The 16,092-nt window shown below is 43.3% G+C and overlaps 1 protein-coding gene across 1 annotated transcript; it reads right to left on the reverse strand.

The window, feature by feature from the left end:
• Positions 1–11,435: 11,435 nt before the first annotated feature.
• LOC137838409 (uncharacterized) lies at positions 11,436–12,665 on the reverse strand. Its single transcript, XM_068647655.1, has one exon. It carries the CDS (start codon positions 12,663–12,665, stop codon positions 11,436–11,438), a length of 1,230 nt encoding a protein of 409 aa, XP_068503756.1.
• Positions 12,666–16,092: the final 3,427 nt, after the last annotated feature.

Genomic DNA, 16,092 nt, shown 5'->3' on the forward strand with positions numbered 1-16,092 from the left:
AGATGTAGCGAGAGATTGGAAAAAATCTTTTCAGAAATTTTTCCTCTACATCACAGCTGATGGAAGAGGGCCAAGCACAACCATTCATGAAAAGCAAGAGCCAAGTCAAGAACATCCAAGATCAAGCTAGGAGCGTCTAAGACCAAGCTAGGAGCGTCTAGGACCAAGCTAGGAGCGTCTAGGACAAGAAGACCAAGCTAGGGACGTCTAAGACAAGCTACGAGCGTCTAAGACAAGAAGACTTGGATCAAAGCTATGAATGGGAGAGTGGATTACTAGCACAAATTCCGTGAAGGCCCAACAAGTGTAGTTTAGCTTTACTTGGGGTGTAAATAGCATAGCCATGTGGACAAATGTTTATTTTTCTGCACATTAGAATTAAGGAAGCATTAACCTTGATTAGCTAAAGGTTTCTAGAAGCCTTTACTAATAAAGGACCATGTGCACCCATGTGCCATGTGCACCCATGTGCTTCACATTTTCCATTTCATTTGGCTTACATTTGTGTAGCATTTAGGTCATCAAATCTAGTCCTCTTTAGCCTATAAAAAGAGGAGCCTACACCTTGTATTTTCAAGATTAATGAGAGTAAAGTTATGCTGCCAACATTGTGCCATACTTTGCTTTTCCCTAGTTTCTAGGATCTAATCTTCACCTTCATCACCTACCATAGGGCTGGCCTAACCTCCCTACTTCCATACACATCATGCACCTTCAAGATCACCATAGCTCCTAGGAGGATATTGCACATTTACATCCATGGCTTCCGCACCATTTTTCACATGATTCCGAGAAGAGCTCCATGAATTTGCCATCATTTGGTATCATGAGCATAGGTTCTTCACAGATGAGTAGTTCTTGGTCTTTTTCATTTTGAGTTCTTCCTTATTTCATGTTGTTCATCTTGTTTTCATACTTGTCTTGCTGTTTTTAATTTTTTGCTTTGATTTGGTGTGCTATTTGGAAAATCCAATCGGTGCATTTTGTTCAATTGATCTTGAACAATCCTTGTGAAATTTGTGATAGGATTCCATAGACCTTGTGATAGGATTCCATACACCTTGAGTTGCTGTCAAGTCATGTTCATCCACAATGTCATCAATTCATAGTAGTCCTTTGTTTGGCTTGATTGTTTCTTGATTTTGGTCTAAATATTTGTTTTGAATCTACTGTGATATTGATCTTTTGGTGCCTTTTCTTTTTAGTTTGAGTTCATATTTGTGTTTAGATCTTACACAAATTCCTTCTCATCAATTCCATTGTGTTTATATTTTGGTCTCTTGCTGTTTTTGTTTCCAGTTTTTCCAGAATCCCCTGTTTTACATTCTCTGTGCTGACTGTTTTGTTCCAGAAAATTATTTTCACTCATAGGAAATTTTTGATTCTCTGGAATATGCAAGATTAGGCTGTTACAGAAAAGACAAAAAAAAAAGAATCAGCTCAAAAGAGTCAATAGAAAAAAAATGATAAATATTTTAAAAACAGTGTGCAAATCTGGGCGCTACAGTTGGCGTAACTGAACACTGAAATTGAAAAATTTATTAAAACAAAATGGCTCATGCGTTTGGAGTGATTCCAACGCCAGATTTTAGTTAAGATCTTGAATATTTTGCATATCAATTTTCAGAGACAAATTCTAAAAGGGAAGCTCAACATAAATTGGGGAAAAACACGTTCTCTGGCCCACAACAATTTTCCAGTGGTGCTATTTTTTTATTTTGAAATCTATTCTAGTGCTATTCTTAGGATTCATTTTGTGTGCCTACCTTTATTTGAGTACCTTTATTTGCTTGTCTAATATTTCTTGGACCTCTTTCTAGTTGTCACAATCTAACTCCATTTGTGTGGTACTGTTTTTTTCAATTAAATTGTTTCTTGCTTTTATTCTTTAGCCTCTAAATTTGGTGCTGGAATTTATTCTCTTTTGGTGCTTAATTGAGTGGAAATTTGACTTGGGTAAGGTCTAGTCTTCTTGATAGGTGCTGAAATTGGAGAATTAAGTCCTTAATTCTAAGGGGAACAAAGACAAAGGCAGAATCAAACACTTCTCAAAACACCACAAACACTTGGAGGGCCCAACAAAGAAAAGACAACCAAGGAAGTGCAAATAGCAAAAAAAGATCAACAAAAGGGAGTTTTCTTAATTTTCTTTGCAACTTAACTTGTGTTAATTACTTCTTTAATTATGTGATTAGACGGTGAGTGTGTCTTCAAGGGCTCCAAGTGTCCAAGAAGTCTCACCTAGGACCGACTAGTGTAGAGTTTTAATTAGCAATTGTTAATTGTTTTTAATTACATTACTTGCTTAATTAGTTACGCTTGGCATGTGTGGTTGCCTTGTTTAAGCTTTGTTATTTTGTCTAGCTTGGTTAAATTAGTTAGCTTGCATTGTTTTCTTGCATTAAAATCTGATTTCTCAACTTCATTGTGTTCTAAGTAGTTTACTAAGAGAAAGCTTTGTGTGAAGACATTGAGGGATAGTTTTTGGCTAAGGCAAAGGCTTGGTACTTAAGTAGTCCTTTGTGACTCACCTCCCTTACTTGGAAAACTACCTTCTTTGTCTTTCCTAAATTTTCTCAAGGTAAAACATTTGTATGCACAAAGCTTTAGCCATGTCTTCTTCTCACTCTCCGAAGTCTATTAAAAGTGAAGTAAAATCTATAAAAACTCTTTTGAAAGAAGTTTCACAAGCTGTGCTAATGATTTCTTTTAGACAATTGGAGAATGAGGCTAAAATCAATGAGTTGACTAAAGCACAAGAAGAGAAATCAAAAAAATCTCATACTCATGCATCCCATTCTAAAAGTAATGAGTCTCTAGGGGAGGCAAGCCTTAGAATCAATGACTATTACCAACCACCCCCTAGAAGAACTAGGCAAAGGGAGCAAGAGAGCCCAAGGGAAGGAAGGGTAGACCTACCCCATTTCTATGGTAAGGAAGATGTAGAGGCCTACCTAGATTGGGAGATGAAAGTAGAGCAACTCTTTGCTTGCCATAGGGTGAGTGAAGAGAGGAAGGTACCCTTAGCAACCCTTAGTTTCCAAAGCAATGCCATGTATTGGTGGACCTCTCTAGAGAGAGACCGACGTCTTCATAGGGAGCCTCCCATAGAATATTGGAATGACCTTAGGGGAGCCCTAAGGCGTCGCCACATACCTTCCTACTACCATAGGGAGTTGATGGACAAGCTCCTAAGACTCCAACAAAAGAACATGAGTGTGGAAGAGTATAGGCAGAAAATGGAGCTCTACATGATGAGAGCATCCATTAGAGAGGAAGAAACCACCACCATATCTAGGTTTCTAAGTGGGCTCAACCTTGAGATAAGGGATAGAGTAGAACTTCTACCCTACCACGACTTGAATGACTTGGTTCAACTTTGCATTAAAGTTGAACAACAAAATTTGCGCAAAACTTCAAGTCAAAGGGTGGGTTCTTACTCCAACTCTTATCCCAAGAAAGACTTTAAAAGGGAGGGTAGTACACCTAGAGACGAACCCAAAGAAACTACCAAACCCTTAGTGAAAGATGCCTCCACCCCATCCATCCGTGTTAGGGACACCAAGTGTTTTAAATGTTTTGGAAGAGGGCATGTGCAAGCGCAATGTCCAAACCAAAGGGTTTTGTTCTTAAAGGGAAAAGATGAGTACACAAGTGGTGAGGATGAACCTAGTACACAAGAAAAAGGGGAAGGACAGAGGATAAATCCTTTGGAGGGGGACTTATTGATGATTCAAAGAATCCTCCACAATCAACCTAGTGCATCCATCGAGACACAACGAGAGAACATTTTTCATACTAGATGCAATGTTTTAGAAAATATATGCTCTCTTATTGTGGATGGTGGATCATGCTGCAATTGCTGTAGCACTAGATTGATTGAGAAACTAAATCTACAAGTAGTTCCTCATCCAAAACCTTACAATTTACAATGGATCAATGAGGATGGAGAACTACGTGTACACAAACAAGTGGAAATCAAGTTTTCTATAGGTAACTACAAACACAATGTTTTATGTGATGTAGTACCTATGGAAGCTTGCCACATCTTATTAGGTAGACCATGGCAATTTGATAAGAAAACCTTGCATAATGGTCTAACTAACGAGATTTCTTTCATCCACAAGCACAAAATGTTTGTACTTAGCCCTTTACCACATTCCCAAGTGGTGAAAGACCAAATACAAATGAAACATAAAAGGGATGAAGAAAAAATAGAAAAAGAGAAAACTTTTGGGAAACAAAAGGCGTGGGAGAAGAGTGTTCCTTCCTACAAGGTCATCCAACAAGTCAAGCACATTGAAAATACCTTTGCAAACATGCTTCTTGTTGAACAACCTAGCCTAACCTTTTGTAAAGGAACACTTGCAAGCATGAGCACAAAAGAAGAGTCTTTAAAAGAAGCTTGCATAGATAAAGGCTATTTCTCAAATGTGTTAGGATGTCCCAAAGAGAATGTCAAGTTACCTATAAGCATCTACAAAAACCAATTTTTGTGTGAAGTAGTGCCTAGAATAACTTGCCATGTCTTATTGAGACAACCGTTGCCAAGTGTACAAATTTTCATAAATAATGGTTGTACCAATGAGACTCTCTTTACACATGAGAGAAAAAGTTTACAAGAAGGAGAACTCATGGGCCAAATTAGAGTTGATAAAACTCTAGAGCTTTTAAAAGGAAAACATTTGTCACCCATGAGAAAATAAGTTCAAAGACATTACTTTAGGTACACTTCATGTTTTCAAACTAAGCAAAGTCTCAAGAACTCTATACTCCTTCACCTTTTGTAAATGATCCTTGGGAAGACACACATTTGATATTAGAGCTTCCTAGGACAACAAAAGGTTTTGATTCAATCTTCATGGTTATGGATAAACTCTTCTCTAGAGAGGTGATACATCTTCATGGTTTATCCTCAAGCATAGTGTTGAATAGAGCTCCAAATTTCGCAAACCATGATTTGAGGATTTCCTTTGGAAAACTTGCAACTAAGTTGCACCCTTTAAATTCTTATCATCCTCAAAGACATGGTCAAAATACATTTGAAAACCTAGCTCCTTCTACTATGCCTAGCATAATCATCAAGTGCACACCCAACTCTAGAGAAGAGCAAACATACCATAAAGTAGTTCACAAAACTACTTATTTTTCTACTTTTAAAGTTATGTGTGGCCTAAATCATCTTTCTCCTTTTAAGTTGTTACCATCTCCTATAGGATTTAAGCCTAAAGAGAAAGTAACCACAAATGAACATTTTAAAATGCATAATATGATTAGAGACCACACACAACCATTAAAAGAGAAACTTTCTCCAAGGTTGCCAAAACCAAAAGAAAAACAAAAATGGCAACCTAGTAAAATTAAGTTGCAAACTAACACCTATGCTTTATTTGATTATTTCTATAGGTGGACGTTTGATCCAGGAGGACAAGCTTTGGCGAAGCAAGAAGCTGCTATCCAAGATCCCCCTAAGAAGCAAAAGCATTGGATTTGAGGACAAATCCTTTTCAAGAGGGAGGGGATGATGGAAGAGGGCCAAGCACAACCTTTCATGAAAAGCAAGAGCCAAGTCAAGAACGTCCAAGATCAAGCTAGGAGCATCTAAGACCAAGCTAGGAGCGTCTAGGACCAAGCTAGGAGCGTCTAGGACAAGAAGACCACACTAGGGACGTCTAAGACAAGCTAGGAGCGTCTAAGACAAGAAGACTTGGATCAAAGCTATGAATAGGAGAGTAGATTACTAGCACAAATTCCGTGAAGGCCCAACAAGTGTAGTTTAGCTTTAATTGGGGTGTAAATAGCATAGCCATGTGGACAAATGTTTATTTTTCTGCACATTAGAATTAAGGAAGCATTAACCTTGATTAGCTAAAGGTTTCTAGAAGCCTTTACTAATAAAGGACCATGTGCACCCATGTGCCATGTGCACCCATGTGCTTTACATTTTCCATTTCATTTGGCTTACATTTGTGTAGCATTTAGGTCATCAAATCTAGTCCTCTTTAGCCTATAAAAAGAGGAGCCTACACCTTGTATTTTCAAGATTAATGAGAGTAAAGTTATGCTGCCAACATTGTGCCATACTTTGCTTTTCCCTAGTTTCTAGGATCTAATCTTCACCTTCATCACCTACCATAGGGCTGGCCGAACCTCCCTACTTCCATACACATCATGCACCTTCAAGATCACCATAGCTCCTAGGAGGATCTTGCACATTTACATCCATGGCTTCCACACCATATTTCACATGATTCCGAGAAGAGCTCCATGAATTTGCCAGCACCAGCTAGTAAGGCTTTGATTTGGAAGTGATTTGAGTCACTCTTTAGCTTTACCCGCCAATGAAAAAGGAAACAAACGCATATAAACATTTTCAATATCACCTGATTGAAAGCCCATGGTTCCCACCAATTCATAAAATGTAGACAAATGTGTATGGGGATCCTCATGATCCATTGTTGTAAATTGATGGGTACTGATGAGAGTGAGAAAATCGGAATTTATTTCCAAGGCCTTGGCGGTAGAAGATATTGCAATACTAGAAAAATGGTTTTGCTTTTAGTACATGACATAATCTCTAAGTGTCCTCCTAGGGAGTGGTGCTTATTTTTCTACCATGTTATTATCTTTTTGAAAGATATTAGTGAAAAAAAAAGAATATATTTTTTATTTTTTATTTAAAAAAACAAATTGATCTCGCGGGTGATTCGAACGTTAAAGGATTCACCACGTCAAGCTCTGCCTTCCGCAAGAACGCTCTAAGCACTCCACAAGAACTCCAAGGGAACTTGCAAAACACAACAAACGGCGCCTCTAGCGGCCGATTGCACTCCGACGCTCAAGTCAGCCTTGCGAAACCACCAAAGAACTAAGAACTAAGAATCTCAGTGAGACTCGTGTGCACTCTGTGATTCTCTCTGTGTGTGTACACTAGTAACTTGCAAGAATGAATCTTACCTCCTTCTGCATGAGCGCGGAATGCCTTTATATACTATGTTGCGCGCCTAACTTAGCGCGTTCCTTTTGCTAGGTGTCTCGTGCAACCTCAGCGTGAATACCAAGTGTGGCTTGGCTAAGCGCACGTACCGGGCATCACCTACCGTGTGAACGATCACCTCTGTTGGGCACCATGCACGTTATGGGTTAAGAGAACATCAATCACCGACTGGCTTACTGAACACTTAACTTCTCCTTTCCCTAACACTCTGCCACACAAGGTTTGTATACAACGCTTTCGCTGGGGATCACCCCTTGTCTCCAGCTTAACTGCGCGTAACACGAAAACCCGATGACCATCGCTCACCCCAGACGACCGATCGGTGTATCATAGCACCACGCCTTCTGCCTCGCGATGCTTATCTAGGCGCTGATCGCGCATCCTCTGGGACCACCGATCACCCCCTGACCACCGATCACTCCCTGGGTGACTTTCTCAAAGACACATCTGCTTCCCTGGCCCACACGTCCCACTAGGAACAGTCCACGTGGCTATTTGTTGCTGACGTCACCGACTACCGATGACCGACCGGATCACAAGCACCCCAGTCTCGAGCTGTATACTTGTTTTCAGAGTAGAGACTAAGTGGTCGTCCTCAGTGGCCACGTGGCAAGTGATGCTACGTCACGTGCCACATCACGTGCTACGTTTTAAGTGACGTTGCGCCTTCCTCCCTTAATCTTGCGACACGTGTACGCATCGACGGCTAGCATGAAACGTCGTTTGCGTTTTTCATATTCAAAACTTACGCACCTCTACTGTTCCATCACCTTCTCCAACACTTCTTCTTCTGAACTCTCGAACTTCCTCTCTACGATTCGTCTTCCCCAACCTCAAGCTTCCATAAACCATTTGCGATCACCAAAAGGTACCCTTTTTCTTTATCTAAGGCATATTTCAATACCTTCTACCGATTGCATCATCCAATAACTGCACTGTGCATGCGTTGTGGGTTGTTTTTTCTTTCCCTGCACTGTACCAGGGTTTCTTCTGGTTTTTCTGCATTTTCTGTGTTTTCGATTCTTCCTTTTCGTCTCTTTCGCCTCTTCATCCCCTTCAACCATAGTTTTTTCGTTCTCCGCACCTTCCTCTTGTTTTTCGCTGATCCTCACTCCTTCTTTTCTTTCTCCATTGTAGCTACTGCACAATGGCTCGTACAAAAACCACCGCACGTCTTGCCTCATCCTCTGGTGCACAGCCTTCCGCAAGTGCACCGCCATCGCCTTCGACAAGTGCGCCCCCTTCGGCGAGTGCGCACCCCCGAGCGACGCTTTCCCAACAAGACTACGCGCGGGTGTACCAGTGGGCTCCCCTCCACTTGCTCGCCGAGACATCTAGCCAACTCCCCGACGACCACCTCACCAACCTGCTGAGTAGCGACACCGACGAGCCCACGTGCACCCTTGACAGGAGGACGACTCACACCTGGGCGTGTGCATTCCCCCCCGAGGCATGCCGATATGCGTGGATGATAGGGCCACCGACGGGGTGCCCTTCACCTTCATCTACTCAGCCATCTTCAAGAGGTTGCGTCTCCGACTTCCCTTTACCTTCTTCGAGAAGGATCTCCTCACCGAGCTGAACGTGGCTCCCTGCCAACTCCACCCGAACGCTTGGGCCTTCATCCGAGTGTTCGAAATTCTCTGCAACAATTTCGGACACCCTCTATCAACCAACGTCTTCCTCCACTTCTTTGAGGCCAAGAACCCAGGCGATCGGTCGTGAGTAAGTCTGAATGGCGTGTCTGGGAGGCTGATCTTGGGCCTATACCAGCAATCCTTCAAGGATTGGAAGGGTAGGTTCTACATGATCACCTCCAACGAGCACAGCCCGACCCTACTCGAGGGCTTCCCACTCTATTGGGTTCCCAAAGTAGGGTTCAAAAAACCCAGAGGCTTGGAGGCCATGGCACCCTACGAGCGCGAGCTGTGTGGCCTGCTCTCGAGCTTGGGCGCTAAGTTCGGCTCCTCCACCCTCATCAAGCACGAGTTCGACGCCGAAATGCTTAAGAAATACATTGGTTTGCCTTCTCTTCTTTCCTTCCTTTTGCTATTTCTCTGGGCATGCATCCTCGCGCTTACTTGCCATACTTGCACATTTACATATGTTAATTACTTTTCTGCACTTGTTCGCTTCCTTGACTCCTTATGCACTAACCCCTTGCCATGTTTAACTGATGCAGATATGACTTCTAACAAGGTACGATGACAGAAGCTGATCGCGCTTGCCAGAAGCCGACGAGCTGTCGGGTCGTCCACTGAGGCCACCTCCGAGCCCATCTCGGCCTCTCCCATCTCGGTTGCGCCAGCTGAAGGCCCCGAGACCAGGGGTGGTAAGAAGAGGAAGCGGTTGGTGAAGGTTCCCACCACCGTTGTATCTATTGAAGAGGAGAGCTCGAGGTCTCCTTTAGCTCAACGTTGAAGGAGAGGACTCGAGGGCGATGAGGGAGGTGCTTCTCCAACCCCTCCAGCACAGGTTTCTCCCTCACGCCCCCCTTCTCCAGCCCCTATTCCTTCTACAGCACCGGTTTCTCCCCCGCCCCCAGCCAGCCAACCCCTCACACGGCCATCTCAAACTGCTGGGAGCAGGGCTGCTCGCTCGAAGGGAACCTCTCACCCCTCGAGCTCACCATGTCCTCAAGCTTCTGCCGCCATGACCGAGGGTGGTTGTGAGAGCTCCCACCGAGCCTCGGGTTCCAGCATCGAGGGGCTCACCAGGGTCCTCCAGCTGACCAGGCAGCTGATCCAAAACCGCGAGCTGGTTAAATGAGCGGAAGTGAGGTGGACCTTCACCTGGCTCGTCAACTGGTGCTCTCCTTGGAGTTCTCTACCCAGCATCGTTGCATCGAGAAGCTGGAGGGAAAGATGGATGAGCTGATTAACCAGAAGGAGTCGCTGCAAAGCGACTACGAGGCCCTGCAGAGCACCAATGAGATGTTGAAGAATATGGTGGAGGAAGCCAAAAGAGGGCGTGCCTTGCAAGTCCAAGAAACCATCAGAACGGAGATGATGATGGGGGACGCCGTTGCCGCTCTCGACGCCGATCTGTTGGAGACCACCGGGAGGGCCATCCAACTCGAAGCTGAGAACGCCTTCTTGTGCCAACAGATCGCAAATCAGGCGGAGGTTCTCACAGCGACCGAGAGGCGCGCCAATGATCAAGAGGTTCTCACTGTACTTGACCGAGAGGTTCTCACTGTACTTGACTTCTTTTATCTCCAACTTCGATCACAACGAACAACACTTGATAACTAATCTGGCGTGGCCTTGCTTTCTTAGGCCTATCGCGTAAGAACTTGTCTAAAACTCTTAAACAACATTCTAACCACCGATAACCGATTGGAATGTTACAGCCACCCACTCATCAGTCATCGCGCCTCTGCTTCGTCCTTATATCTCCCTATATCGCTTGTCACTCCAGCGCTAAGTGCATAGAGGACTCCAACACCGATCGGTCAAGGATGATGCCCTGTTTGGGGAGAAGAGTGTTTCTCGATAACCCCCCTTGCCTGCCTCAAGGTCATCGATCCTTAACACATCGGGTCGTGCTCCCACCTTCTCACTCCTGGGGTGAGAAAGGCTCCGACTAAGAGTTCTGTTGTGCCAATATTGATGCTATGCCACTTGGGTAAAGGCGTTTCTCGAAATCCTCCCTTTCCCTTCTTGGGCTTACTAGCACCCCTGGCTTTTCGAATCTTAGCTGCCTGCACTCACACCTGGGGTGAGGAGGAATTTAAAACGGTTGCCGTGCTCGCGCCTGGGGCGAGGAAGGCCTAACCGATTACCTGCACTCGCACCTGGGGCGAGGAGGATTTTAACTTTAAAACTTTGCAAACTTTTATGCTGATAACTTCTTTTTTATTGGGTTGGCCTCATTAAAACCCTCTTCTGGGAAAAAGATTGCCCCCTGAACTGTTCAAACTGTTTATACTAGCGCGAAAGCGCGGCTATTTTACATTTTCAACTAAAATACGACTTCAGGTGCGTGGCGTTCCACGTTCTGGGGATCGTCGATCTCCTCCCGGCACAGCGACCTCCGATCGCTTCTCGTCCACATCCGGCGGTGGTGTCGAGGTAACATGGCACACACTTATTTGCTGCTTGAGGCTGTTCTCGTAGCAGCGCCTAGCTTCCTTTTGGTCCGACTTGATGGTGATTACCGCCCCCTCCATCGACGGCAACTTCAACTTCATGTGCCTCGTCGATCATACAGCTCCCAACCTGTTGAGTGTCGGCCTTCCCAACAGTATGTTGTAGGCGGATGGGGCGTTGACCACTAGGTACTTAATTTTCTCAGTGCGGGCCATGGTCCCATCCGTGAACGTGGTCCACAGCTCTATGTAGCCTCGCACCTCCACCTGGTCCCCTGCGAAGCCATACAAGCACCCCGGGTATGGCCTCAGATGATCAAGGGACAGTTGCAGCTTATTGAACGTCGGTCAGAACATTACGTCCGTCGAGCTTCTCTGGTCCACGAGGACCCTGTGCACCTTTCTCCCTCCCGTGACGAGGCAGATGACTATAGGATCGTTGTCGTGGGGCACAACGTCCCGGAGATCCGCCTTTGTAAACGTAATGTCAGCATCGGGGGAGTGATCTTCTACCGAGTCGACAGTCATCACCGACCGAGCGTACCTCTTCCTCTGAGAGGCTGTACACCCTCCTCCGGAGAAGCCCCCCGCGATCATGTGCACCTCCCCGTGCATAGGTACCTCGTGCTGTGGATCTTCTGTTGGTGGCCTCAACGTCCGATCACCTTGCGTCTCCCGCAAGTAATCGCTCAAAAAGCCACTTTTTACCAACTCCGCGAGTTGGTGTCCCAACGCTAAACAAGTGTGGAGTGAGTGGCCATAAGCCTGGTGAAACTCACACCACACGTTCTTCTTCCTTCCGAGCACCTTGTTAGTCTTCTCTGGTGCTCGCAACCTTACCGCTATGGCTGGAATGGCGATCAGCTCCGCCAATTCCACCACAAAGTCAAACCTGGGGGGCGCGTTGCTCTCCTTCGCGCGCCCCCTGCCCTGGTCCTTCCTAGGCTCGTAAGGACGAGGCTTCCCCTGAACCTTCTTTCCTTCTTTGGCCTCATGCACCCTCATCGGCTGCTGAGACCTGCTCGGTCCTCCACGCGACTTGGTCGTGGCCGTGCTTCCCCTCTTCTCAGAAACCTCTGTTTCTGCCACAATGTACGCCACAACACGATGCCTAATCTCTGCGAAGGTGCTGGGGTGATTTCTGATCAAAGATTCGTTGAAAGGGCCCGGCAGAACCCCTTTCTTGAACGCATGCACCAGCATATCTTCATCCTTGCTGGGCAGCTTCACTACCTGAGCTCCAAAACGACTCAGGTAATCCCTGAGGGACTCACCTTGGTTTTTTCGCACGTCAAATAAATCATATGACACCACTAGGGGTGCCCTGTTCACGATATATTGCTCCATGAACAACTTGGAAAACTGCTGTAACGAAGTGATGTGGCCATCTGGTAGGCTCACGAACCACTCCAGAGCAATCCCGCTTAGGGTGCTCATGAACAGCTTGCAATACACTGCATCTGAGCCCCCAGAGAGCATCATCTGGGTGTGAAACGCTGTCAGATGCGTCTCTGGGTCCTCCACCCCTGTAAACGAGGCTTTCACCCCCACCAAGCCTGGTGGCACCACTGCACTCATAATCTCATATGAGAAAGGCATGGGGAAAGTCCTGGGGGAGACGGTGGCGGTGCCACCCTTTCCTCCGCTGCGCGTTCCTTCTGCGCTTGCAGCGCCTTGCGCAACTCTTCATTTACTCTGTCCAACTCCTCATTTCTGCCCTGTGATGCGGCCAAGTCCGCCTGCATCCTTTCTTGTTCCATTCTTGACGCTGCTACATCATCTTGTAGCACTCGCATCATTTCCAAGACCTGTGCCATTGTCACAGCTCCTTCTTCAACTGATGGCGCGTGTGAAGTTTGCCTTGTCTTCCTCATTTTCTCAGCAAAAAATCTCAAGAACAAACGAAATCTAACTGCAAAGCATGGATGGGATCACAAAGCGTGGATGGGATCGCGGCGCTTATCTAGGCGCTGATCGCGCATCCTCTGGGACCACCGATCACCCCCTAACCACCGATCACTCCCTGGGTGACTTTCTCAAAGACACATCTGCTTCCCTGGCCCACATGTCCCACTAGGAACGGTCCACGTGGCTATCTGTTGCTGACGTCACCGACTACCGATGACCGACCGGATCACAAATAAAAGAAAATAAATTTAAACATAACATAAAAACAAATCTGCAAAATAAAATAAACAAAAATAAAACACTAAACAAAATAATAAAAAAAAAGTAAACAAATATAAACACAAATTTAAAACAAATAAACAAAATTAATTCAAATCCAAATAAACAGAATAAAATAAAAATAGAATATGCAAATAAAATCTAAAAATCAAACAAATCTTCAATTAAATAAAATAAAGCAAAATAAAAACAATAAACAAATATAAACACAATCAACCAATATAAACAAAAATTAATAACTATTATCCAAAAATCAAAACAGTTAGACTATTCACCATATTTACGAATTCATACTAAAAAATCAAACTGTTCCCCGACAACAACGTCAAAAACTTGATGACTTTTTACGACAAGTGCACCGCATTGTCAGAAGTAATAATTGTCCCTAAGGACGGATATCGATCACACATGGAACAGTTGACTATTCAAGTACAATATTCGCTAAATATAAAGACAGAATAATAAAAATTGGTTGGGAATTGTTATAATGGCAAGAATTAACAAGAAAACAAATCAAAGAGTAATTGCTTAAATAGGAAAAATAGGGATTGAGTTTCATCTCTCTCACTCTCATATATTTTGATTAGCATGTTAACATTAAGTTCTTTGATTGAAATTGATGCTTGTAGAAAATTCATTTATATCGATCTTTCGTATATAAAATTCTTAAGAACGTTTTCTAAATATCGATCTCTCACATACTTATACAAACAACTTAGAAATCACAATCAGACGTTAATGGAAATTAACATTTCAAGTCTATCTCTAGCACTCAAATATTTTAAGTATTGTTGTTTAGGTCAGAACTCTAAAAATACATCTCGCTCAGATTTAAGATTCTCAATTTATCACAAAAATTTAGAAATAAAACAACAATACCAATAATCAATCAAGAACTGAATATTATAATATATTAAATATCACCTCAATACATAAGAGTTCGAGCAGATTACTCCCAATCCCAAAAGGTAGAATTAGTCACACATACTTCTAGCACATTCCATTCTCCCAATTGGGTTACAATTCACTGAATGGTGTTTTCCTCTCTGATGTGATTCCACTAGCACACTTTGAATGATTCTTGACATTCTTAGGAATCATCTTGATTTGGATATGAGATAGGCACTTTATCATAGAATTGGATCAAGGTTCTATGAACAAGAACTCACCAAAACTAGTACCAAAACCCAAACTCATATGGAAGTTCCACATATTGTTAAATTGAACCGATTGAATTGGAAGAAAAGGCAAAGGCACCGATTAAACAACACAAAAACAGAAATGCTCCGAACAAAAGACTAGAATTGAAGAAGAAAAGATGAAGAACAACAACTAAACAAATGCACCGAAGCAAAAACTAATAAGAACTGAAAATACCGAACAGAAATTCAAAGGAAGCAAGCTAAGACATGAACAATTAAAGAGAAGGAAGGAAGGAGAAGAGAAAGCTCATGAAGATGGAGGAATGGTTGGATGATCACGCCACTAGGAGGATGGAGACTCCAAGATAAGTGTGCAAGCCGCCACTTGAGGTAACCATTGAACCTTCAAGATAAGACTAGTGAAGAAGGCACAAAGCTCTCCAATGCTCTCTCAAAAATTGAGTATAGTTTCTCTAATCAAAATATAAATATGAAATGTACAAGGGCAGCACCTTAATTTATAGCCTAGAGGTGCTGAAATGCAAGGAAAATTAAATTCAAAATTCCCCCCAAAAGCTAATGAAAGTGGCGCCAACTATGGTCATGAATAAGGTGTGACCTTCTCTCTCACTTTGGCACCTCCCTAGTTACTCCTACACCTATCTACTAACGCACCCCCCCTAAGACTCCTAATCTAAAGACCTAAAGATGCTTTAACAAAAGAGGTTTCTAATGTTTCCCTCTAAGCACCTTTCTAAACAATATTCTTTATTATTTAAAACTTGGCCTTGCCCCTCATGGGATGGACTTGGGATCTTTGGGCTTTGGGCTTTGGCCTTCTTGGGCTTGGGCTTGGGCTTTGGGCTTGGGCCTCATCTATATGTTATGTCTTCTTTTAATTTTTGAGAAGACTAGAAGGAAGAACTTTAGATGTGAAGGCAAATGATCTCTTCCTTCATCAATAAAAGCCTTATTTACTTGATTCTCATCATACTCCCCGAGTCGGAGAGAATTCGTCCACGAATTCTGAATCCCTACATATAACAAAGTCAGTTTATTTTTACAATTAAAAGTGCACGATAAAGGCAAACATGACTTATCATTTGTAAACAAAGGGATTTCAGAAAAGGAGGTTCTATAAATTGACCAAGTTGGAAAAATTTGTTTGGGAATGATGATATCTTTTGGAAAAAGACCTCTTAAATGGTGAAAACCATTAGGAGGTATGAAAAAATCATCCCTAACAGTTTTTAACCAAGTTGGTGTTGAAATAGGAACCTTGGGTAATGAAAAAGATAAAGAAGAAGAAGACCTTGGAGGTTCCTTTTGAGGCATAACACGAGTCAACATGTTGGATTTAGTGGGCAAAGTGGTGTGACTCGGTTTAGTACTTACTTCTTTTTCTTTCTCATTTTATCTTTTAGTTTTCATTTTTAGTTGGTCCCCATGAACCTCTTTGGGAGAGAGGGGTTTTAAGATAAACTTGCGCCCTTGGAAGGAAAAAGACATTGTATTGGATAGGCCATCATGTAAAACATGTCAATCATATTGCCAAGACCTTCCTAAAAGAAGATGAGTTGCTTCCATGGGCACAACATCACATAAAACCTCATCTTTATACTTGCCTATTGCAAAGTTAATGAGGACTTGTTTATTAACAATTATTTCTCCTACAT

Source organism: Phaseolus vulgaris, chromosome 4 (genome assembly GCF_000499845.2).
Source record: "Phaseolus vulgaris cultivar G19833 chromosome 4, P. vulgaris v2.0, whole genome shotgun sequence".
Taxonomy (NCBI): domain Eukaryota; kingdom Viridiplantae; phylum Streptophyta; class Magnoliopsida; order Fabales; family Fabaceae; genus Phaseolus; species Phaseolus vulgaris.

Coding starts and splice junctions, on each gene's coding strand:
- LOC137838409 (XM_068647655.1), bottom strand. CDS start 12,665: ATGAGTGCAGTGGTGCCACCAGGCTTGGTGGGGGTGAAAGCCTCGTTT.